This window comes from Aegilops tauschii, chromosome 1, assembly GCF_002575655.3.
Source record: "Aegilops tauschii subsp. strangulata cultivar AL8/78 chromosome 1, Aet v6.0, whole genome shotgun sequence".
In the NCBI taxonomy this organism is placed as follows: domain Eukaryota; kingdom Viridiplantae; phylum Streptophyta; class Magnoliopsida; order Poales; family Poaceae; genus Aegilops; species Aegilops tauschii.
In genome coordinates, this window is record NC_053035.3 from 470727872 (window position 1) to 470751757 (window position 23886).

At 46.9% G+C, this 23886-nt stretch overlaps 4 protein-coding genes across 6 annotated transcripts; 2 read left to right on the forward strand and 2 right to left on the reverse strand.

The window, feature by feature from the left end:
• Positions 1-2061: 2061 nt before the first annotated feature.
• On the forward strand, positions 2062-4156 carry LOC109761602 (adenylate isopentenyltransferase-like). Its single transcript, XM_020320417.4, has one exon. The coding sequence runs from the start codon at positions 2613-2615 to the stop codon at positions 3789-3791; it is 1179 nt and encodes a 392-aa protein (XP_020176006.1). The 5' UTR covers positions 2062-2612; the 3' UTR covers positions 3792-4156.
• A 2137-nt stretch (positions 4157-6293) lies between these two features.
• LOC109761598 (uncharacterized) lies at positions 6294-11199 on the reverse strand. 3 transcript variants are annotated; one of them, XM_020320412.4, is made up of 4 exons: positions 11010-11199; positions 7661-9163; positions 7448-7473; positions 6294-7035 (listed from the first exon to the last, which is right to left on the reverse strand). In XM_020320412.4, the coding sequence occupies exons 2-4, from the start codon at positions 9093-9095 to the stop codon at positions 6433-6435; spliced, it is 2064 nt and encodes a 687-aa protein (XP_020176001.1). In that variant the 5' UTR covers positions 9096-9163; positions 11010-11199; the 3' UTR covers positions 6294-6432. The 3 variants fall into 3 exon arrangements, with proteins under 3 accessions (XP_020176001.1, XP_045085148.1, XP_020176002.1); XM_045229213.2 differs by having other exon boundaries at positions 7781-9163; positions 11010-11186; XM_020320413.4 differs by lacking the exon at positions 11010-11199 and adding an exon at positions 10252-10402.
• A 480-nt stretch (positions 11200-11679) lies between these two features.
• On the reverse strand, positions 11680-16459 carry LOC109761585 (putative disease resistance protein RGA1). Its single transcript, XM_020320400.4, has 3 exons — positions 15404-16459; positions 12475-14610; positions 11680-12313 (listed from the first exon to the last, which is right to left on the reverse strand). Exons 1-3 carry the CDS (start codon positions 16433-16435, stop codon positions 11783-11785), a joined length of 3699 nt encoding a protein of 1232 aa, XP_020175989.3. The 5' UTR covers positions 16436-16459; the 3' UTR covers positions 11680-11782.
• Positions 16460-22527: 6068 nt separating this feature from the next.
• LOC141039137 (uncharacterized) lies at positions 22528-23442 on the forward strand. The gene has a single exon (XM_073506446.1). The coding sequence runs from the start codon at positions 22528-22530 to the stop codon at positions 23440-23442; it is 915 nt and encodes a 304-aa protein (XP_073362547.1).
• Positions 23443-23886: the final 444 nt, after the last annotated feature.

Sequence of the window (23886 nt, forward strand, 5' to 3'; positions counted from 1 at the left end):
GTTTGATATGGAGATATCCTGGGAACTCATCATTTGAGCGAACGAAAATGTTCGCTTCGACCAGCTTCCAGCGTGATCCAATGCCCCCTCCCCCCAGAAAAGAAAGGTCAGTTTTTCTGTGACTAATAAAAAAGGGGAAACAAATCCTAGTTATTGTTGTGATTAATAAAGGCCAGTTTTCGCCATTTTTTGATGTGATTAATGAAGCCCAGTTTTTGCCATGCTATGGAAAAAATTGCCGAGGTCTAAAAATAAAGAAAAGTATATTTGACATGATAGAGAATGAAGAACAAGATACCATGGATTGTTTAGTAAAAAAATCCATGGTTCAAACAAGAAAATTGCCATAGCCCATGGATTTGTTTTTGCCATCGTCTTTAAAAGCAAAAAAAGAAAAATCATGCTCAACTTTCTTTTTGCAATGGCCCAAAAGATAATTTTATATAACTTTGCATATGTACTCGCTGGAAAAAAAAGTGGATTTAATTTATAAGGTATTTTAATTACATACATGAAGACACAAAAAATGTGGATTAAATTTGGCATCATGTAGAACATAAAAGTGCACCATAAATTTTGTTTCATAAAGTAAAGTTACCATGGTGTTATGAAAGCAAACGTTCACATGAACGATGAAAGTAATATTTTTGCATGGTTGTAAAGTAAATTTGCCATGACAATAAAAGTAAAAGTTTGCATGAAAAAGTAAAAAGTAAATTTGCCATGACCGATTGAAGTAATTTTGCCATGTATGTTAAAGTAGTGTAAAAAACGCTCTTATATTATGGGACAAAGGGAGTACAAAGTAAATTTGCCATGGTACAAAAATGTAATTTTTGTATGTCTTTATAGGACCCCGAATATACCATGATATAAATTTGCCATGGGTACAAAAAGCAACTTCCTTCCTCTACATGCAAAATCAACACTATTTTCCTTCCTCTACCATGGAGAATAGTTTCCCCCTTTTTTCTTAATAAAATAATGTTTTTTTTTGCAAAATAATATTCTTGACCTAATAAGATGATAGTCTAGACTAGACTAGAGTATAGATGCAGGGATTAGTTGTTTTGAAGACTTGTACGTGTACAATGTTAGGAAGCGTGGAAGTCTATGCATGCATTTCTAGAGGAGGGACTCACGTTTTTGTTTGAACTTTACAATCTTAAGAAACGTGGGAGTTTATGCATGCATTTCTAGATGGAGGGAGTCACGTTTTTTCTACTTGCATATCTCTCTCGATGGTGAAATGACAAGTGTTTTCCCTAGACATGCAGGGGTAAGAAGACGGGCGAGGGAAACGTATAGGATGGCAGGAAGAAAAGAAAGGTTGCCCAGAGAGACGTGTACGAATCCATCCACCAGTGGCAAGCGAAGGTCGTCGGCTGATTTGGACCTCTCGCCCCGGCGGTGCGGTGGAGGATGTGATACGGTCCGGTCCGGTCCGGTCCGATCCGCCAGCGGAGTGGACCATGCATGTGGCCAGGTCAAACGCAAACGGCATCCATCACCGTCACCGACCGAGCGACCGACGGCGAGGACCCAGCCAACCCAGGTCGCACCACCGCACCGTACGACGGTGCGTTGCCTTTGCTTGCACCGCAAACAAAACCGAAGCATCCCAAGGCGAACGTTGCCCGTCGCCCTCGAGATGGCGGGAAAACGAGCGGCATATTGCGGTGCGAACGCGGGAGAGGCCGACCCGGCCGGGGAAAGCGGCGACCTCCATGCCAACTTGGGCTGGATCGATCCGGGAACCGAACAAAATTTCGTCGGGACCGTGCGCAGCGCAGGCACGCGGACCCGACACGACACCAGGGGTGGCACCACCCAAGTGGGCACACTGGCCCGCCCCGAATCAGCAGCGCTGTTCCCACGCCTTGCTCTCGCCGGGCGGGGACATCCGTGCCGTGCCGTGCGTGCGTGCTCTCGCCGGGAACAGGCGAGGCCGGTTCAACAGCTCCGGGCGCCGGGACATGCGACACCGGCCACCGCACGCCCGACCTGGACGGAATGTTCCCGCTTATTTTAACCGCCTGTCTCCGCATAGTACCGGCGGGGTACGACGTTTTGGTCGCAGAAGCTGCCTCCCTGCGGCCCAAGACGCATGACCCGGACGCAATCATTTGTGAGATGGCCCAAGCCCCAGCAAAACAAAACACAACAGACCCAAGTGTTTTTGTTTCTTGTTTAAATTAAGATCCCCGACGTGTGCTGCACTGCTGTCATGTCCATCGTTGCCACGACATTGCCTCCAAAGCAAAATCCCATCCACTGCCGCCTCCCTCCGCCGCTCTCCGGTATATATACACGGGCGGCAGCAGCAGCCGCGGCGATCTGCCCACAGACCCCCATCTCGGCGTCTCCCCAGCAGAAACCCCCCCAAAACCCGTAGAGAAAAACGCCGGGAAAAGCAGGATCGGCCGCGCGGCAAAACAGAAAATCAAACTCCCGCTGCGCGCAAATTCTGTTTCCACCCACGGCCGGAGCGATTAGGGTCCGTAATAAAGTGGTCGGGGCTGAGAGCGGGAGGCGTATTTTGCAAAGGACAAACACAGGGTGATTCCCGGCTAATCAGGATCCCTCGGGGCCCTGGCTGCCGCGTTAGCCACATGACCACCCTCGCTAATCGGGTTATTACCACCACCATCACCACCGCCGCGCGCGGAGGAGGAGCGCTCGCCACTTCCCGCTGCCCCCGCCGCCGCCCATTGCGGATCTGGCGCGCCGCGGCAATGACCTCTTCTTCTTCCTCCTCGTCTTCTTGCTCCTCCTCCTCCTCCCGCGGCGGCGGCGGATCGGGGTGGGAGGAGGGGAGGCCGCGGCTGGTTGTGATCGTCGGCGCCACGGGCACCGGGAAGACCAAGCTGTCCATCGACGCCGCGCGGGCGCTGGGCGGCGAGGTCGTCAACGCCGACAAGATCCAGCTCTACCAAGGCCTCGACGTCACCACCAACAAGGTGCCCCTCGCCGACCGCCGCGGCGTCGCGCACCACCTGCTCGGCGCCGTCCCCCCCGAGGCCGGCGCGCTCCCGCCCTCCTCCTTCCGCTCCCTCGCCGCCGCCAAGGTCGCCTCGATCGCGGCCAGGGGGCTGCTGCCCGTCGTCGCCGGCGGCTCCAACTCCCTCATCCACGCGCTCCTCGCCGACCTCCCCGACGCCGACGACGACGCGCTCCCCGAGGACCCCTTCTCCCTCGACCGCTGCTACCGCCCGGCGCTCCGGTACCCCTGCTGCCTCCTCTGGGTGGACGTGGAGGAGGCGCTCCTCGCCGAGTACCTGGACCGGCGCGTGGACGACATGGTGGGCGCCGGCATGGTGGAGGAGCTCCGGGAGTACTTCGCCGCCACCACCGCCCAGGAGCGCGCCGCGCACGCCCCCGGGCTGGGCAAGGCCATCGGGGTGCCCGAGCTGGGCGAGTACCTCGCCGGGCGCAGGAGCTTCCGCGCGGCCGTCGACGACATCAAGGCCAACACGAGGCTCCTCGCCACGGCGCAGGTGTCCAAGATCCGGCGCATGGCCGACGCCTGGGGCTGGCCCGTGCGCCGCCTCGACGCCTCCGCCACCATCCGCGCGCGGCTCGCCGGCGCCGGCCCGGCCGCCGAGTCGGCATCCTGGGAGCGCGACGTCCGCGGCCCTGGCCTCGCCGCCATCCGCGCCTTCCTCGCCGACCAGACATCACACGGTCACGGCGATGACGCCACCGCCACCGCCAAGGGCGTGGACGAGCCGTCGGCGCCGCCGCTGCTGATGCGGCTGCCAAGGATGCAACGCTGCGACATGGTGGTGTGAGCCGCTGGTGCTTTTCTGGGTGGGAGAGACGGACCGGACGGAAGGCTTTGGTGGTGGAGGGTTTTGACCGCCGATTTTCAGAGGGTCCCGGCGGCGCCCGCTCTCCGACACCGCCCGGTGGGGCCACGCACACCGAGAATCCGAGATCGCCAAGAGAGAGAGAGATAGGCTAGTGTAAAAAGTGACAGCAGGAGAAGGGGTTGTGTGTAAGTTTAATTACTTACTGATTACTGAACTGAGCCGAAGGGTGAGTGAGTGAATTCTTTTCTTCTTGATTGAGAGAGTTGGAGTATTTGTTTCGTCTGCTTCTTAACCGCACCACTGTATGTATGTATGCAATGTATATGCAGTCGTCATGTCATGTACTGCCACCACTCATCACTACTAATCCACTCCACTCCGTTCAAATTTCGAAACATACTATATGGGACCCACCCTACACTACACACGGGCACAGTCTAGAACCTCCCCTCCATCCATCCATTACCACCTGCTCCATCACTACTGTACCGGTGACGAAATGCTGTGTGTAGGGGGAGGAAAAAGAGCGTGGCCTGGTGGCAATGCATGCCGTGGTGGACTCTTGACGTGTCCCGTCCAACTCTGGCAGTTGGGATGATTGGCTGGCCATGCTTACTGTGTGACTCCCTGCTGATTAGCGGGGAGGATCGTGCTGTGGCCGTGTGTGTTGGTAGGTGCCACTGCGTACGCACGCGCCCGGTCTTCTTGCTGTTGCCAGCTAGGAAAAACTGACGACTGACTCACGACGTGCCTCTGGAAGCCAGCTCAAGCCGTGTGCAATGCGGCCTCCGGTCCGGTCAAGAACCCCAAAAGCGTGCGGCGATCGACGGCATCCGAGGGTTCCTCTCCTCCTCTTCTTTTCCTACCGTTACACGGCGGAGCACACGTGGCGCGCAGTGCAGGCGACACGGGCACGGCTCGAGTATTTGTACCAACGACTGTGGCCGTGTCAGCTCCGTCCTAGTACGAGCGACAGAGTGATTGTGTTGTGTCGTTTCTATGTGCTGTACGCGGGCGTACTCTAGCCCAGTTCCGTACGGTGCGGAGCTATTTCATGCAATGGCACAGTACTGTCAGCAAAGGCGTGGGCCACGGCGTGCTTGTCATTTTTCGGCTAAAGAAGAAGTATCAACGATCAACTGTCAGGCCTGGCCCAAGGAATCTCACCTACTGTGAGGCGATTGGGCCACATGAACCGGCCCATTGTGGTCCCTGGGGAGCAGCTTTAACAAGTTTCTGTAACCAATTCCAATTAGCTTCCACACGGTTTTATTTTCAATTTTTCCATGCTGGTTTTCATCGGTTTTTGGTTTTCTGTGCTTCTTTATTTATGTTTTTACTTTTCATTTTTACCTTTTTTTTGAATATTTACTGTGAGGCAAAGCCTCACAGCCCTTTATTAAAAAAAGATCCACTGTACAAGTATAACAAACTATACAAGGAAGGAAAACAAAAGGGGAAAGAGTCTACCTATTAGCTAACTAACTGTACTTACTATACAACAAAGAATCAATCCAAGCCAAAAGTTTCGGCTTGTTACAATCCTTCACCCTGTGAGCAAGCAAGGAAATGTCATGGATGAAATTACACTTCCAAGCGCTGAAAGTAGCTCTCTCAGCTCTGAAAATTCTGCCATTTCACCGGATCCAAATATTCCAGGCTGCTGTGAGTATGACTTCAACGAAGAAAGGGTGTGTGAAGTTAGACCTGGCGTGCAGGAGACATTGCAGGATATCTGAACCTCCAGACCAATCAATACCCAAATAGTTCCAGATTCTACAGCTGAAGGTGCAGTGAAAAAATAGATGTATCCTATTCTCATACGCCAACTCACTGCAGATGAGGCAAAGATTATCATCCTGATTCGAACGCCAGTGTCTCCTAACCAGCATATCCTTGGTGTTAAGTTAAGCATATATATTTCATATAGATCTGGAACATGTTTTTGATACATGTTGTAAAATTTTCAAATGGATGTTCTGAACATTTTCTTGATACAAGTTAAGCATTTTACAAATACATGTTCAACATTTTTTTGAATGATACAACACATTTTTTGTAATTTTCTTAATACTTTTAAAATGTCACGAACATATTTTTGAAACGAATGAACATTTTTTAAATGTTACGATTACTTCCTACATTTTATAAAAAAATTCTTCTAAATGTTACAGTTTTCTAAATGTCATCAACATTTTCTAATGGTACTTTTTTTAAATGCGACTATTAATGAAATCGATAGTTTAATGTCAAGTGCGTTGCGTTTTGAAGTTTTGAGGATGAACCGTTGTGGAGCCAAAGCGTAAACTCAGTTTCACTTGGCCTTGCATCCGGTTTCATTGATCTGTATTTAGAATGTTATTTTCTTTTTGAAGGGCCATTGGTCAAGCTTTATTAGCGAGAAGGGAAAAGTACAGTCAGGATAGCAGTTTAGGCCGCTAATAAAGTTTGACCAATGGCCCTTTGGAAAAAATGGTCATATGACGAGCTATAGCTGACATTACACACATATACTGTACACTTTATTTACATTCTTTAGAACAAACCACATGACATGTAGCGGCAAATATTACACCAGTACACCACACAAAACAGAAGAACTAAAAAGCTAGCCAGCCACTCAGGCTCCTTCCTCTGCCTTCCACATAACACAAGGCCCCTTCCTCTGATAATCCAATGGCCGGGCCTTGCTCATCATCCGCCCGATCATCGCCATCGCCTTGATGCTCGGGAAATGGCCTCCAAGTTCCCTGGCCGCGACGTCAGGCTCCGCTGCTGCTCTCGTTCCCTGCCCTGGTTCTCCGTGCGGAACAGGGGCGACGCCACCCCGGCACAACCTTCCTATCCAGCAGCGAACACACCTTGCCTCAACATGGTCGGCGATGTCGGTGCCGGACATTCCACCTGCTCCTCCAACCGGAAGATAGTCTCCGGTTCTGGGCCTCTTGGAACGGTGGACATGAGGGTCCGCGGTGTCATGGAGCAGGCGCTTGAGCCATTTCTCGCTTGGATCGGCACCCGCCGACGACCGAACCGTGTCACTGGGGACTTGATTTCTTGTGCTGCTTTGGAACAGCGGGGGGTCCAAGTCCATGATTTCTGTTTCCGGCATCGAGTGATTGACACTGACATTACGAAATATGTTTTCTTTGTTGTATCTTGGCGATCCTTCTATGGACAGAGTTGCCAGCTGCTCATTTGCTCTTTCTGCGCAGCCATTGTCCTGTAGTACATTTGTTCATAATGCGAATATCAGTATCAATAAAAGGTAACCCTTCCAGTGTGAACTAATTGATACAGGTCCAAAACTACAGAGAAGTACGCCGCTTTTAAGGAACTGCCATATTGAATCGTATGAAGTAATACGTAAGCAAGCATACAAGGTGCAAGATGAGACGGTCCAAGCAAGTAGAATTATACTCCAGGCAGAAAGTTGTGATATATAACCAAAGTGCTAATTCTGAGAAGCAAAGTTGAGGATGCAGAAAAATTGCATGCAAGATAAAAGTCTTATGAGTTTTCATCATATAATAAATAACAGTATAACAACAGGCCCTAGCAAAAACAGCTCAGCGTGTTTCATTTTTATGCCCAAGACAGGCCATTAGTGTGATATGCAAGTGCAGCACTGATACCTTTTGCATCAACGATGAAGCGGTGCCTGCAAAATACCAGAACAAAAAAGTGAGCGATACTATTTGACTGATACTTCAGTTTTCAATATTACCAAAAAACACATTATGACAGCAAAAATGACTAAAAATGAGTTTGAGCTATCACTGTGTACCAAAGAAATACTCTTAGTTAATACTATTATAGTATTACATTATATGAGGATAATCCCTCACCTGCTGAGGATTTTGACACATGTTGTGAATCTCCACGCATCGTTTTAGCTTTAGGTGAGAATTGGTTCTGGGCTCCAAATAAAGGACTGCAAGAAGACAGCGAATCTATCGGGTACGTACTCTGTGATTTGGAAGGGATTGACAGCATTTCAAATAAACAGGGACCGTTTTGTTCAACAGAATCTGTAAATCTGTCGACCGGTTGTCTTTCACGGGTCACCGCGCCACCCTTACTATTCATTGCCAGTATGCTTGCAGCTGGATCAGGGAACATGCAGGAGTCCGTTACATTCGCTGCATATTCCATTCTGTGGGTATTCAGATCATGGTGCTTATCAGATATCGAATGACTTGCAACATAAAAGTCCTCATCATCCTGCTTGCTCTTCATAAAGTAATTGATTGGTATGGTCTCGTATTCTTTACCAAGTGCTGGCGCGGAAAGCATGACTCCTGCAGCAACTTCATGTTTTCTGAGTCTAGTAGGTGTTCTTGACTTGTGATTCTGAGGCGCACCTCCAACTGTTTGGCCCTTGTCACTGTTTTCTGAAAGATTGAACTGCTTTTCGCCACATCTGCCGAGTGGCTCCTGATTTGGGTTTGCAAAATAGTGACCTGTACCCTGCTCATCCATTCCACAATCTGATGATGAGTTACTGTCTACTTTTAGTTTCTTCCCTGAATGATCAGAAACGAGACAGGTAGGGTCTTCTAGGAGATATTTGATGCCCCGTGAAGGTTTGCAATGATCCATGACCATGTCAGTCATTCGAGATGGAGCCACGTTTAGCTTCGGAATTTGTTGTGGCACAAAGAGATCATCGAACACAGTACCGGTCGCATACTTCCGCTTTGGGCTGAGTATAGTTTCAACTTTCTTATTGAATGACAACATAGGAATCTGGTTCCAATGTGAATCATCAGGGTTCTCTTCTGAGCTCACAAGTTTCTGAAAATCCAATGGTAGGTCTGAAAGCCTGCAAACGGAAAGTGTTTCTGATACTACCCTCTTGGCATAGAAATTTTCATCTTTCTGCATCTGGATCTTACAGCTTTGAAAATGCCCATCTCGCCATTCAGTTTTGGTTTGTTCAGCTTCTTGCCAAGCATCATGCCCCACATCCCACATGTTAGGGTCTAACCGCAGCACATTCTTCATTGAAATTCCTTCATGGTTTCTTCCCAACATTAGCCTTTCGGCCACAGTGGATTTCCTAAGCTCAAAAGGTGAAGTTTCAGAATCTTTTGTGCAGGTCCTATTGTTGTCATCCTCCAAAGGACTACAGCTCTTGCCATATGGACTGCTGCTTGCTCTGGTCCAGTGTGCCATCCACTTGGTATGTTGCTGGCAAGATGACTCTCCAGGATTTCCTTTGCCCAAAACAACTTGGAAGTCTTCTTTCTCATTGAATCTATTCCTGGCACAGTCTGACATGATTGAGTTACTGGGTCGAGTAGCCTTTCTTCACAAGTTTACAGAATTACAGTACTAGTTGCAAAAGTCTGAAAGAAAAGGTAAATATGAGTTTACACAATGAAACCTGAGTAATTCCTGACAAAAGAATGCAAATCACTAAGAAATAAACATAAAGAAGGGATCATATTACAATTGTAACTATGTTAGTTTCCATATCTGGAAAATAGGGTGTGAGAAACATTCTGACCAGAGTAAGTGTGACAGGAACATCCACAGTTTTGTTGAATACATGTAATGAACCCTTACAAACAGGGAAAGATATCTGAAAAGTTAAGAAAAATGAGTTTCTTCTACAGACGAGGATGATTTGAAGGAATCTTTTTCTCGGGATGCTCCATTAGAATGGCAGCCTGGTGCACGTAGCTCCTGCTTGCGCAGGGTCCGACCACTTCGGTATGCTCCATTAAAACTTAAAAATCTCATAGAAAAAATAAATACAATAGAACTTTTTGCAAATGAACAAAAACATCTAGCAATCAATTTGGTGAACCTTAACTAGGATTAATCCACGATCGCTAGGTATTATATGTGACATAACTGAACTCAGATACGAAAGGGTCCCAAAATATCATAGCAAGTCATGAGAGAGATATATGAGTTTACACATTGAAATCCCAAGTCCTTGCAAAAGAATGATACACACATCGGTAACAAATAAACATAAAGAAGGGGTGAAAGTACAATTGCTATTATGTTAGTTTCGATATCTGAAAAATAGGGTGTAAAAAATATTCTAACCAGAGAAAGTGTGACAAAGACAACAACAGTTTGGTTGAGTACACATAACGAACCCTTCTAAACGGGAAAGATATATGAAAATTTAACGGAATAGCGGACAGGATGATTTGAAGGAACCTATTATTGTTTCCTGATGCTGTATTAAAAGTTTAAAACTTAAAATATCTTCGCAGTCATAAATAAAAAAACTAAAGTTCTAGATTCACTCATTTTGTTCCGTATGTAGTCACCATTTGAAACCTCTAGAAAGACAAATATTTAGGAACGGAGGGAGTATACTTTAGGCTGTTGCCAGTAAAGAAGAGCAACTCAAGCAGAACCCCGTACTACAACCTCAAAAGGGCGATTTAAATTGGACAAGGTACCACTAGCTTACCAAGTGACAGATGAAGTTTCTATATCAAAACATTCCAGGGCAAGAGGAAGTCCAGAAAACCACAGAAGGCAGCCCACCAAGAAGCCATCCATAGAATGTTCCTTGTGATGTGAAGGAGGAATGTTTTCTCTGGTACGTACTAACCTGCTAGATATGATGTTCGTCGACGGGTACTAGTACACTTCCTTGCCAAAGTCCAAAAGGCGGCATGGTTCGGGGAATAGATAGAGCCCAAAAGGGCACGAAAGGAAAGCAAAGCTTGTCCCGGCACTGAACTGATAAATTTGTCCTGATTGTTCATATGCAGAGAACAACAGTATGGGTGGAATGGATGGTGTGGCAGAAACATTTCAGGATCAAGAATTATATGTGAAAGCAATGGATTTTTACTTGGGAAAGGTACTACTGTGGTGAATTGGTGATTGGTGGAGTTGGAATTTCTGTGATGAGGGTTGAAGCACCGTATGTAGATCAGTCAGTCGGCCACTTGGAATGCTGTGGCAACTTCAGAGGAGCAACGTCGGTTTACCTCACGATTTATTACAGCGTGATGTGCGGTGAGTGTGCCTAGGCATGGAAGGGAATTCCGCCATGGTTTCAGATGCGAGCTGCTGAAAGTGAGCGACGACACAAATCTAGCAGATCTAGCAGCCGAACCGGCTTTGAACAGAACAGAGGGTCTTGAGAAAGCAGGGCAGGGCAGAGCAGAGCAGCCTCCCCAGGGCTAGAAATTTTGGGAGCAAGCAGACAGCACTCACCCACGCAATTCGCACGATGGCGACGACGGCGACGAGCCGACGACCAAGGGGCCCGGAGACCGGGCGACGGCGAGCACTCTCCCTCCCTCCTCCTCCTGGGCTCCCACTCCTCGCACGCACGGTGAATGAAGCCCACCCTCGCGGACAGCTGTCCGATTGGGAGAAGAAATGGGCGAGGCGTGGAGGGGGCACCTGGCAGGCTGTGGCTGGCGAGCCGTAGTCAACACGTTCCGGTGGGCAGCACAGTGCACTCGTGCGTGTAGAGGGAGGGAAGATGGATCGAGGGGAGCCCAGGATGAGGATGGATGGCGACTGACGATCGGGCCTTCAGGCTGTTGGCCAATAATCGCGACAATGGCGGCGGCGCCGTCCCTGTACATGGATGGATCTCTCTCTCCTACCCAGCGCTGTTCGTGGTTTCTTCTCCGCGGAGGCCGCACGTGCGTTTCTTATATCTTCAAACAAAACAAAATGACACATCACAAGTCTTTTTTTTTTTGCAAGTTCACATCATTGCAAATAAGCAATTTCAAATTTAGAACTAAAAACCACACCGTTCATATATACTCCTTCTGTATCAAAGTATAAGGCATTTTTTGGCACTATAAAAAACATCATCTTGTATTTGATAGGGAGAGAGTAGATAAGATGAAACTTACACGATAAAATGTCTCACACACGAGATTTAGATAGTTGAACTAGGCTATACTGGGAATGACATTGCTTATCGACATCTTTTACATGGTTTAACTGGCTAACGAAGGCGAGACTCTTTAGACATCGGTCGGCGTTGTGGCAGCGGCGGCGGCGTGGTCCTCGAAGGTGTCGGCTTCACTTTGGCGTGGGCGAAAGGCACGTTGCGCTCCTCCTCCGCTACGTTCGCTTCGGTGGGGTGCGGCGAACACCGCTCCTCCTCCGTTGCTTTCGCTTCGACACTGGCCGCGTCCATGGCCTGTTCTACCTCCACCGCTTTGGCTTTGGCTTTGGCGCGCCTCCTCCACTGCTTTGGCTTCAGTGCGGTCGGCGGCCACACCGTGCTCCTTCTTACCTGTTCTGGCTTTGGCAACGGCGATGGCTTCGGCGCGCGCCTCCTCCACTGCTTTGGCTTCAGCGCGGGCGGCGGCCACATCGTGCTCCTTCTTCGCTGTTCTAGCTTTGGCAAGGGCGATGGATTCGGCGTGTGCCGCGGCCACGACGCGCGCCTCCTCCATTGCTTTGGCTTCAGCACGAGCGGTGGCCATAAATCGTTCCTTCTCCGTTGCTTCGGCTTTAGCTCGGATGGCGGCTACGCCGTGCGACCACTCCTGGCAAGCAAAATGAATGGTAGGAATTGTATATATTAGGCACTAGCATAGTGATGAGCTACTAGAATGGAATGGAAGATGACTAGAGATTAAGAAAACAAAGATTAATCATATATATATATATATATTGGAAAAGAGCAACGATCAACAATATGTATTACCTGCATATCGATGTTTGTCTCCATGCCGTACGGTTTACTTGAGTAAAATAGATGCCATCTCTTTTCAATCCCTTCATCATCTGCATAAGCCTCGACATGCTGGATATGACGGAACTTATCCCACTCGGGGCCACACTTTCCCAAAGCCATGGAAGCGAGCACCTCTGGACTGCAGTCCAGCAACAAATGACTTGGTTGTATAGTCCGTAGGCACATCGGGAGTTGTTTCTCATTGTAGTTAACTATAAGCACGAACCTCCGAAGTGAATTCATCTTACGTAGTAACTCAAGTTTTGGGCAGTGGTTGATCCAAAGCTTTTGCAATTTGGGAAAATTAGACATGCTAGTCAGGTCGGGTAAGTCATACAGGATGAGGTGAATTACAGAAGTGAAGTTCTTTAGCGACTGGAGGCACTGGACGCCACCGATGGTTAATTTTTTCATAACCCTTGCATGGGTGGCAAGACCGGGAGGAATATACCGCAACTTGCAGTTTTTCAGAAAAAATTCCTCCAAAGCGGGCATAGCTTTAACTTCCTCCTCCCATCCCCACTCCTCCCATTCCAGCATTCCACTTAAAATCAGTGTGTGCAGTTTTGGAAAGCCAACCATCGCCTGAGATGAATGATGGTGACGCTGACTTCGGGGTTGCAAGAATTCATCACCAACACGCTTGATTGTTGGAGCGCGATTGACCTGTAAAAACTCCAAAAATGGGAGTCGACACAATCCATCAGGCAGCTGGGTGCAGCAAGATAGATCTGTCATCCATAGAGTCCTCAAGTTCTTAAGTGGTACTTTTGTTGTCCACATCATCCATCCTGGAAGTTGACGCCCAAAATACCCTTTAATGTCAAGATACTCTAAGCAAGGCTGAGGGCATATCACATCAAACACCACCTCAATTTTTTTGTGTTCCTCGTTAGAGACTCGGGCTTTGAGCAACCCATCATCTCCTAGTCTGCTGCTGCATTCTAAGGTAAGTGCAGTCAGATATTGTTTTGCACCTACTCTAGCCTTTGCAATGGACGAGGCCTCTAATACATTCTCTAGACTCTTTAATCCAAGCTCCTTAAGCCGAGAAAGAGGCCCCAACTCTTCCAAACTACACCAATCACCATCCATATATGTTGGAAATCCAAATAGTACCCACAAATTTGTTAGAGCACGGAAACCCCTAGGAATACTGTTTACATGGGTGTCATTAGTTGAAAGATACCTCAATCCTTGTAGCTTAACAATGCTATCAGGAAGTTTTACAATGCCTCCACAACCTTCAAGGTTAATGTGTTGGAGGAATTTCAACTCATGGATGTTCTCTGGCAGTCTTGATATATCTGTGCAACTTCTTAATGACAAATACCTCAAGTGCTTCAGCTGACACACAGATTCAAGCAATGCTGTAAAATTTGCGGATTCTATAAATAGAGTTCGTAGGCTTGAGAAGGGAACCAAGGAATCACCGGGCTGCATTTTGAAGTTCCCAGATAACATTAGCAGTCTCAATAATTTATTCCCTGTTAAATCTCTCCATTCAAATTCATCTGATTCAACTCCTTTGGTTTCTATGGACAACCTAAGAAAACTATGTGATCCAAGTTTGTCTTTAGCAGTAGCTCCACTCTGAGCTACCAACGCTTCATCTCTAGCGACAAAGTGAGCAAATGAGCGAATGACATCATGCATATTTCCAATAAGCTGGCCAGGATAGTTTGTATCTGGCTCAATAAGATTCCTTAATATGAGCTCATTGTAGTACCTTTTTCCTTCAAGTTCTAGAATACCCGAGCCTCCATTAACCAACCCTTCACCAATCCACATGGACACTACTTCATTGACACTTAGTATTGTCTTTTTAGGTTTAAGGGAGAAGTGCAGAAAGCATTCTTGTAAGCAAGGGGACAAATCATCATAGCTAAGATGTATTGCATAGTTTAGCTCCTCTGGAATTCGAGATACTGACCATATATCATCATTCAAGATGTCTTCCCAATCACGTCGTGTTTTCTCCTTCTTGCATAGGAGCCCCCCCATAACTTTTATAGCAAGTGGTAAACCATCACATTTTGCTATAATTTGCAACCCAATATCTTTTAGCATGTCAAGCTCGGGTTCATCTTTTCCTGATGTGAGTACCTGCAAGCAGTTATAACACATAAAGTTAACGAGGGTACATGATATGTTGGCAATGGCTAGGTGTGTGCTCTTTTTTTATTTACTACAAGCAGTGCACTAGATCACCAAGAAAATAAGCTAATAGATAAAAAAAGGCATGCGCTATGATAAATTAGATTGCCACACATACGTGTGGAATCAACTTCATATTGATTTTCTAAAGATTACATTATGCATATGAAGGCGTACCAAAATATTTTTCGTTGTATTTTTATTCCTTTTCATTTATCATCTTGGTGAACTCGTTTTACAATTTTTTTAAGGCAAAAGCAATAAAACTATGCGGACTTTAATGCTCGGCGGTGATCACGAGCATGAAGTCAATAAAAGAAAACATGTTGGGTATAGAGATATTACATGGAGATTGATGATCTTTGGTAGAGGAATACAATTAATTGAGGTGAACAAGATGGGAAGAAATAACAACACCGTTGCACACAAGAAAGCGGAGTTTTCCCAACTTAATGGAGTGGCTGCCATTTGGTGGAACCCTCTACCAGTTAACATAGCAACATGTGCGCACTTAGATTGTAATGAACAATGCTAGATAAATGAATGGATGTTATCCCCTCTCCCCTTCCACACACAGACACACCCCTCCCAAAAAAACATGTGGAATCTTCTGTGTGGTAGTCGTATGCAAGTTCATATATGATCAAATTAACAACGTGGTGATATGTTAGTGTATATAAAATCAAATTAACATCATGACGCTAAAATACGGGTGTTATATCGAGAATGCGTAAGTACCGACCTGCTTCTTGAGCAATGACCATGCATCTATAGGACCTAATTTGTCAACATGGTGGCAATACACAACTTTCATACTCCGGGCAACAGTGTCATGTCTTGTGGTGATGAGGACTCTGCTACCTGGGCCGCCATAGCTAAAGGGAGTCATCAATAGTTTGTCCCATTCGCTGACACCCCACATGTCATCTAGTACAAGAAAGAATTTTTTGTCCTTGATGGCATTCATGAGAGCAACGACAAGTAGGGCCTTGTCTCGAGCCCCACCCACTCCAGGCAAGTCTCCGCCAGCGGCAGTGATGGCCGTACTCAACAATTCAACATCGTTGAAATCTCGTGTGATGCTAAGCCATATCTTCTTAGCGAACTTGCCTTCGATAGCCTCGTCATTGAATACCTTCTTGCAGAGAGTGGTCTTGCCAATCCCGCCTACACCAACAATGGCGACCACCATGAGGTGATCAACCTTGTCAGCTGCCTCCCTTGTAAGCACCTCCACAAGTGCTCTTGTGTCCTCCTCGATCTTCTCGCCAACCGCACCCGACCTCTCCATCAATGAATCCGTTTTGCGATCAGTGGCAAGAGATCGAGTTGCCTTCCGGTCTTGGTAGGCTTCTAACTTGATGAAATTGAAACTGCCACCCCACTTGCAGATGTCATCCAACTTTTGGTTGAGGTTCTTGATGCGTGTGCCGATATCATGGACATGCAGGGGATTTCGGATGCAAAAGAGGAGCGCGTGAAGGCACCCCGTGTCCGTGGATGGACCTTGCTCCATGATCTTGAGCTGGCATAGGTCGATGATGTCGGTGGCCTGGTACATGGCACGCTTCAGTTCCTCCACCCACCCCCGCACACTCTCGTCGGTGATGGTCCTCCTATCGGCATCGGCAAGAACATTCTTGAGATCCCTGAGCTTGGCGCCTAGTTCATTGATCTCACTAGAGACCCCGATCATCATGGCTATGTCTTCGCTTGCCATTTGGGCGAGCATGTTGGTCACGTACGATGCCAAAGCACCCAAAACCACCGCCATGTCGCAGGATTTGCCCGGGCAGCTGCTATACTGAAAATAGTGCATGCAAGTAAAATTACTCCTCTTTATAACAACTTTTTAATTCAACAATCACATTCTAAGAGTTGGTTCATACATCTCACTGTTGAAAACGAACGTGCTGTGGATTCACTCACCAGCGAATAGCTTGCAAATGAAAAATATGGCTTGCAAAGAAGAATGACATTGCTATACGTGAAAACAAAACTGAACCACGAATGAATATCACGTATAGCAACTCGAAATACAACAGAGGGCACCATCTGTTTTACACTAAAAATAGCTAGGAAGCAACAACAAAGCTAGCCTTATCTAGTGAAGCTGAAATTAATTACCTTGAATCGATAGGAGAGTTTGGAGCTCCAGACCAACTACCCGTGGGCTAAACTGCATGTGGAAGCTCCAGATTTAGCTTGATGAACAAATCCAGAAGATGATGCCTTTGTTTTCACAAATGGGCGTCATGGCAGGGTATGTATTCCTTTTTGTTTTTCTGCAGGGCAAGGAAGGGATTCTTGGATTGAACAAGGCAAAAGATGATGTGTTCCTTTTCCTTTTTGGCAGGGCAAGAAAGGAATTAGTTCCTTCCTTCCTTCTTGCGTCTGTAATTTCGTTCTTAATTAGATGATGTGTTTGTTTGGTTCGACATGGTATCAAACTTTTTTGGCTCTGAAGGAAGTGAGTCTGTCCAAGCATCAGATTAACTGGTGCATATTTTCTCCATACTGGCAAGCCTAATTGACATGGCAGATTGATTGAATACAAAACTAGTGATTGGACAATTGTCACCTCTTCATTACATCATGGCTGTTTCCTTCCTGAATCGAGAGAGCAAGAGCTGCCTAAACTTCAAGTGACTGTACTGATGAAAGGCCCCTCTTCTTGCCGGCCAGTGGCAAATCTAGGAATAAAATGGAGTGTAGGCTCAAACAGGCCCCTCTTTTTCCTTCCTTTTCACTTTCTTCCCGAATAATCCGTGGCAGATCGAGCCAGGATTTGAGCCAAGCCGGACAGGGGCGAACATTTGAGGTCTAAATTTTGTAAGGCACAATGCAAGTCTACTCAACCAAACAAATGATTCAATTTTTTTTCCGTCAATACAATTACGAGAGCATGAGAAAACACACCAAAAAAGACCTAGGAAGCACTATAATTTTCTCATGTCTGCCGTGCGACCACGCTTGCATAATGTTGTCATCCCAAAATTCCAAGTGAGGCCTATAATATGTGAAGCAACAACAATTATGAATGAATGAATCTAAAATCTTAACACAAGTGTAATAATATTTGTATCTTCCAGTAAGATAATATTGTACCATTAAATTGTAGTTGATTCAATAACACAAGGTCGTAGAGTACCCGCAAAAAACAAAAAACAAAACCCCACGAGGTTGTCAAGGTAGATTGCATCGGTGATTCTTGAAAGCATGAAACCATAGCATAATCTGCTTGTATTCGATTTTTGCAGATATCTCACGCTCAACATAGTAGACCACCGAGTCAATCATCACCTAGCCTATTTCGAAGATCTCTCTTGAGCTAGTTTATTAAATACGTGAGGGACACAAACTTCACGAATTTTCAACAATATCAAAATTTGACATTGAATTAATTAGTCTACATTATAAATTCTAGTTGTGTCCTAGGCTCTAAAGTTCTAATAATATGGCCATGGAGCAATGAAATCAATGCAGTGTATAAATTTCTAAAAGGAAAGGCCAAAAAGGGGAGCAAAGAAATCTATTCGACATTCTCGTCGGCATCCATCTGGCGACCCGCGATGCATACGCGCGCGGACATGAACGTGCGGCGGCATGGACACAGACATGCGACGGCGTGTGCGGGCATGCGGCGGCGGTATTGCTGTTGCGACTGCTGAAACTAGCGATAGGGATTTTTTTTTTGACATGATTTTCTTTTTCGTGTAGTCGTTCGTACTGGGGTAATGCAGCAAGGCCCCCATATCTGGGCGTTCCAATTGGCCCACTAAGCTACTAAGGTCCAAGTCCCCATATCTGGGCAGCGCTACGTCTCGCGGGTACTCCTATATGGCGCGTGACGTACTCCTATATGGCGCGTGACGCGCTAGGGAACATGCCAGCGCGCACCCCTCCGCTCCCTTGCGCCCCTAGTGGGCCGGCCCATGAGCAGCGCTGAACGCCTCAGTTTTTTTAATTCGTTTTTTTATTAGGGAAACGTTATACATCACCCGGCGGATAATCACGTTTGCGTCCGCCCCCTCGGTTGCTTGCCACGCGTCCCCTGTGGACCGCACCAGCACATTCTTTGCAACAGCCATGGCTCGTACCTTATCCTCATCTCCTCAATCTCCTTCCTGAATTAGCAGTGACAAGCAAGATGGTGGTCTGCACCATGAGTGTGCCCTTGCTCGCCACCGCCACATGCTAGCAGCCATCCTCACCGGCTAGGCAGGCCTTTGCCATCGTCACCGGCCGCCGTGGCGGTGCGCCGTTGTAGCCAGGCCTCGCACCATCGTCGCCGTTGTCACCCGCTTCCACCATGACGGTCAGCCGCGTGCGATGCGCCACCTCGCCGGTGAGGTGAGATTGTCGTCGCTCCTCTCTCACCACCATTCGATGGAAGCAACATGGTAGTTGTTTCTGCAACGCAACCGTTGTTTCAGGAATTGTTTCTGCAACACGGCCGTTGTTTCAGGAATTGTTTCTGCAATCTCCAAATTTTTGCAACATGGTAGTTGTTTCTGCAACGCAACAGTTGTTTCAGGAATTGGTTCTGCAACGCGGCCGTTGTTTCAGGAATTGTTTCTGCAACGTAATCATTGTTTCAAGATTGTTTCTGCAATGCGGCCGTTGTTTCTGCAACTGGTTTGTTGTTTCAGGAATTAGTGTGTCGGGAAGGCGACGAGCCGCGTGCGTGGAGTTAGATCGGACGGCTCGCGCGTGGAGATCCGACGGCTGTCGAGGTAATGGATGTTTACTAGACGTCTACCGGTAGACGCGTAGCGCTCCCCTTTTTATTACTATTCTTGCTTTTCGTTTTTTCTCAAAATAATTCGTAATTTAGAAAAGTTCCACATTTCAACAAAAACGAATTTTATAAAAAAAGTGTTCGTTATTTCAAAATAACAAACATTTTTTTAATTTTAATGAAAATTTCTTTATTTCGACGTACAAATTTATATGAGCATTTTTTAAATAGTGATGAACATTTTTTTAATATTTGATGAACAAAGTTTGAATACGATTAAATTTTTATAAACTCGATGAAAAAAATTTGTATTCAAGATTTTTTTTCGAAAAATGGATGAACAAATTTTGAATACTATGAACAAAATTTTAAATCGACGAACAAATTTTTAATTTCGTGAACAATTTTTCAAATTGATGAACAAATTTTGAATTTGGTGAACAATTTTTGAAATCGATAAACAAATTTGAATTTGATGAACAAATTTTGAATTTTGCTGAACATTTTTTTCAATCCAATGAACAAAAAAGGTAATTTATGAACATTTTTTTTGAATCAATGAGCATTTTTACACATTGACAAACATTTTTTGAATTTTATACAAAAAAATGTTCATAAATTTTGAACAAATTTTGAATGTGGTATTTTTTTTGAAAACGATGAAGAACAGATTTTTAAAATTGATGAACAAATTTTGAATTAGTTGAACAATTTTTGAAATCAATGAACCAATTTCGAATTTTATGAACATTTTTTGAATTCGATGAACAAATTTTGAATTTTGATGAACATTTTTTCAATCCGATGAATAAAAAGGGAATTTTATGTACATTGTGTGAATCATTGAGCATTTTTACACATTGATGAACATTTTCTGATTTTGCTTCAGAAAAATGTTCACGAATTTGGAAATAAAATAAAAAAGAAAAAGAAAAAGAAAAGGGAAACAGAAAAGAAAAAAGAAAAAGAAAAAGAAAAAGGAGAACTCAAGAAAAAACGAAAAGAAAACGGAACAAGATATGGGCCGGCCCATACGAACGCCCTGAGCTCCAGGGGGGGGGGGGGGGGGGGGGGGCGCCAGGTCGCTCGGCCGCGCCCTATGCGACCATGGGCTCTGCCCAAAAAACGTCCGCAGCTCGGACGCTCGCTGCTCGCCTGGTCGCTTCTGTCGTTTGTTTATTTTTTTCCTTATATATGTTAAAATTTTCAAAAAAACTGTTCAAAGATTCAAATGTATTCATACCATTCAAAAAATTGTTAATCATGTATTTGGAAAAAATGTTTAACGTGTATAAAAAATTGCTTTAGGTGCATACGAAAATATACAATGTATATGAAAACATGTTAATCATGTACTCAAAATGTATATTTAAACAAATGTTAATCATGTACTTGCAAAATGCTGAAAGTATACAAGAAAAATGTTTCTTATGTATAAGAAATATGTACAATATGTATGAAAAAAGTAGACATCAAAACAAATATCTGAACTTTTTAATAATTTATTAAAAAATTGTTAAATGGGTATAAGAAATATGTTTCTTATGTATACGGAAAATTTATAATCTGTTCGAAAAACGAGACATCAAAACATATATCTGAAAAATATATTAATCATGTATTAAAAAAATAACATGTATAAAAAAATGTTCCTACTCCATATGAAAAATGTACAATATGTATGAAAGGAAAGTAAACCTCCAAACATACATTAGAAAATGTTATTTAATGATAATCATGTATAACAAAATGTTTTTGCTATATATGGAAAATGCATAGCTGTATTAAATAAAAGTAGACACCAAGTACATATGTGTCCAACTTTTTTTTGCGGGAAAACTTCCGATTTATTCATTAACTGTCAAGGTAGTACAAAAAACATTGGAAGTAAAATTTACATCTAAGTCCGTAGACCACCTAGTGACGACTACAAGCACTGGAGCGAGCCGAAGGCGCGCCGCCGTCATCGCCCCTCCCTCGTCGGAGCCGGGCAAACATTGTTGAAGTAGACAGTTAGAAAGTCGTCGTGCTAAGGCCCAGCGCACCAGAACAACAACCGCCGCCGATGAAGAGAAACACAGGCCGGAAGGATCCAACCTGCAGACACATAGACGTAGATGAACGAAGACCGGATCCAGTCGGATCCACCGAAGACAAACGCCGACCGGATCCCACGAGATCCGCCGGACACAAACCTCCACACGCCTTCCAACGATGCTTGAAACATCACCGGGACGGAGGCTAGGCGGGGAGGACCTTATTCCATCTTCAAGAAGGCCCCGTCGCCTCGTCTTCTTGAGCACGACAGAAACCCTAACAAAACTCAAAAAAGCATCTAAAAACGGAGCCCTCCTGCCGACAAGGGCCGAGATCCACCGTGCCTCCATGGTCCAAGGACCATAGGAGATGAGGCGGACCGGCGGAGCCGGCGAGAGGCAAGGCTTACTAATACATGAGGCTTGCTTTGATTTAGCCAACTTAGCATTGTTTTATTGACACATATGTGTCTACCTGCTGATATGTTTCGATAGATTCTTGTGCAACTGTTATAATTGATATAGAATTGCATAGTTTTGGATCCTCCTCGATCAAGTGGGCATATGATTGTGTTCTTTACTTAGCTAATGTTTTACCATATTGCCATGCCTTACATACAACAAATAGAACTATTTTATAATTATTGATGGACTAAGACGGACTCGCTGCTACCTTGAGCTATACTTTGTATTTGAGGTTAAATTCATTAGGGATGCCATTGTTGGAATTTCTGTAATCCTGTCGCACTAGTCACTTAGGTTTGTTCTTCAGCAAATAAGCCGGTCCATGCAACGTGAGCCTGTTCACGGCTGGATCGGGCAGTAGCTAAGTCGTTAGCACGACGCCTTGCGCGTGGTCAAGGGACGTGGGATGGCGCGTCCGCTTAGCTTGGTCATGGCGCAAGATTAGGATCATCTGTTAGTTGGTTGAGCTGTTAATAAAACGAGAAAACGAGAAAAGCTGCAGAAGTTGTACGCAGCGCAAAAGAACTCTCTCTCTCTCTCGTGTGTGTGAGTACATCGCCTGATCTCTTCCCTGGTTCAGCTCCAACAAGTGGCATCAGAGCCTCCGATCAAGGGCTGAGAACCATGGCCGGCGGAAGTGGTTCGCAGGCGCGGACGCCGGTGGTGGATCAGCGCGCCCGCACGCAGAGCCGCGGGCGGAGCCCCGTGCGGCGTGGAGGACGCGCTGTGGTCGTTCGGGAGAGCACCAGGGAGGTCGGCGGCGGCGACGTCGTCTGGCCCATGCTGACGCGGACCAACTATGCCCAGTGGTCCGTGGTCATGATGGTGAACTTGCAGGCGAAGATGCTCTGGGACGCGGTCGCGACGGGGGATGCCCCGGTCCGCGAGGATCGCAGTGCGTTGGCGGCGATACTGCGCTCCACGCCGGAGGAGATGCACGCGTCGCTCGCCACCAAGGAGACGGCGAAGATGGCATGGGACACCATCAAGATTCAGCGCGTCGGCGTTGAGCGCGTCCGCGAGGCGAACGCGCAGAAGCTCCGCAAGGAGTTTGAGGCCATCTCGTTCCGGGATGGCGTGACGGTGGACGAGTTCTCCATGCGCATCTTAGGGCTCGCCGGTTCTCTCCGCTCGCTCGGGGACACACTTGAAGAGGTAAAAGTCGTTCGCAAGTTCCTGCGTGTTGTTCCTGCCAAGTACTCTCAGGTGGCCATCGCCACCGAGACCATGCTCGACGTCACGACCATGTCGGTGGATGAGCTCACCGGCCGGCTGCGCGTCGTCGAGGATCGCCTGGAGGAGGACAACAACGACGGCGGCTCGGGTGGCCGCCTACTTCTCATTGAAGAGGAGTGGTACGCCCGTCTGAAAGACAGGGAGCAGGGCGGCAGCTCCTCCGGTGGGAACGGCGGACGTGGCCGTGGCCGTGGCGGTGGGCGCAACAACAGCGGGCGAGACAAGGCGCCGAAGCGCAATGGCAAGTGCCACAACTGCGGTGTGTGGGGGCACTTCGCCCGCGAGTGTCACAAGCCGCGCTAGGAGCGGCGAGGAGGCTCACCTTGCCCAAGGAGAAGACGACCAGCCGACAATCCTGCTGGCTCAGGTGTGCGACGAGGTCGTGCATGACGCGGCGCCGGAGGAGAACGGCGTGCGCGATGACGCCCCAACAGGCATGGCGTTGGCGACGAGCGGCAGCCGCGGCAACAGTCCGGGCGCGACTGAGGTGGTGAACCTCAACGAGGAGCGCATCGTGCCGGTGGACACGGGCGCCGGGGTGTGGTACTTCGACACCGGCGCGAGCAACCACATGACCGGCGACAAGGAGCTGTTCGCCACGCTCGACGAAACGATCAAGGGCACGGTCAAGTTCGGGGACGGATCGCTCGTCAGCATCTGTGGGCGCGGCACGATCGTCTTCGAATGCCGCCAGAAGGGTCACCGCGCGCTCACGGACGTGTACCTGATCCCGAGGCTGCGCAACAA

What these genes read in the sequence shown, in the direction of transcription:
- LOC141039137 (XM_073506446.1), top strand. Translation starts at nt 22,528, where the DNA reads ATGGCCGGCGGAAGTGGTTCGCAGGCGCGGACGCCGGTGGTGGATCAG.
- LOC109761585 (XM_020320400.4), bottom strand. Translation starts at nt 16,435, where the DNA reads ATGGCGGTGGTTTTGGGTGCTTTGGCATCGTACGTGACCAACATGCTC. An exon ending in GGTCATTGCTCAAGAAGCAG is followed by an intron (nt 14,611 to 15,403) that starts GTCGGTACTTAC and finishes AACTGCTTGCAG; the next exon opens with GTACTCACATCAGGAAAAGA. An exon ending in AGACAAACATCGATATGCAG is followed by an intron (nt 12,314 to 12,474) that starts GTAATACATATT and finishes TTTGCTTGCCAG; the next exon opens with GAGTGGTCGCACGGCGTAGC.
- LOC109761602 (XM_020320417.4), top strand. Translation starts at nt 2,613, where the DNA reads ATGACCACCCTCGCTAATCGGGTTATTACCACCACCATCACCACCGCC.
- LOC109761598 (XM_020320412.4), bottom strand. Translation starts at nt 9,095, where the DNA reads ATGTCAGACTGTGCCAGGAATAGATTCAATGAGAAAGAAGACTTCCAA. An exon ending in TGTGTCAAAATCCTCAGCAG is followed by an intron (nt 7,474 to 7,660) that starts GTGAGGGATTAT and finishes GGTATTTTGCAG; the next exon opens with GCACCGCTTCATCGTTGATG. An exon ending in CTTCATCGTTGATGCAAAAG is followed by an intron (nt 7,036 to 7,447) that starts GTATCAGTGCTG and finishes AATGTACTACAG; the next exon opens with GACAATGGCTGCGCAGAAAG.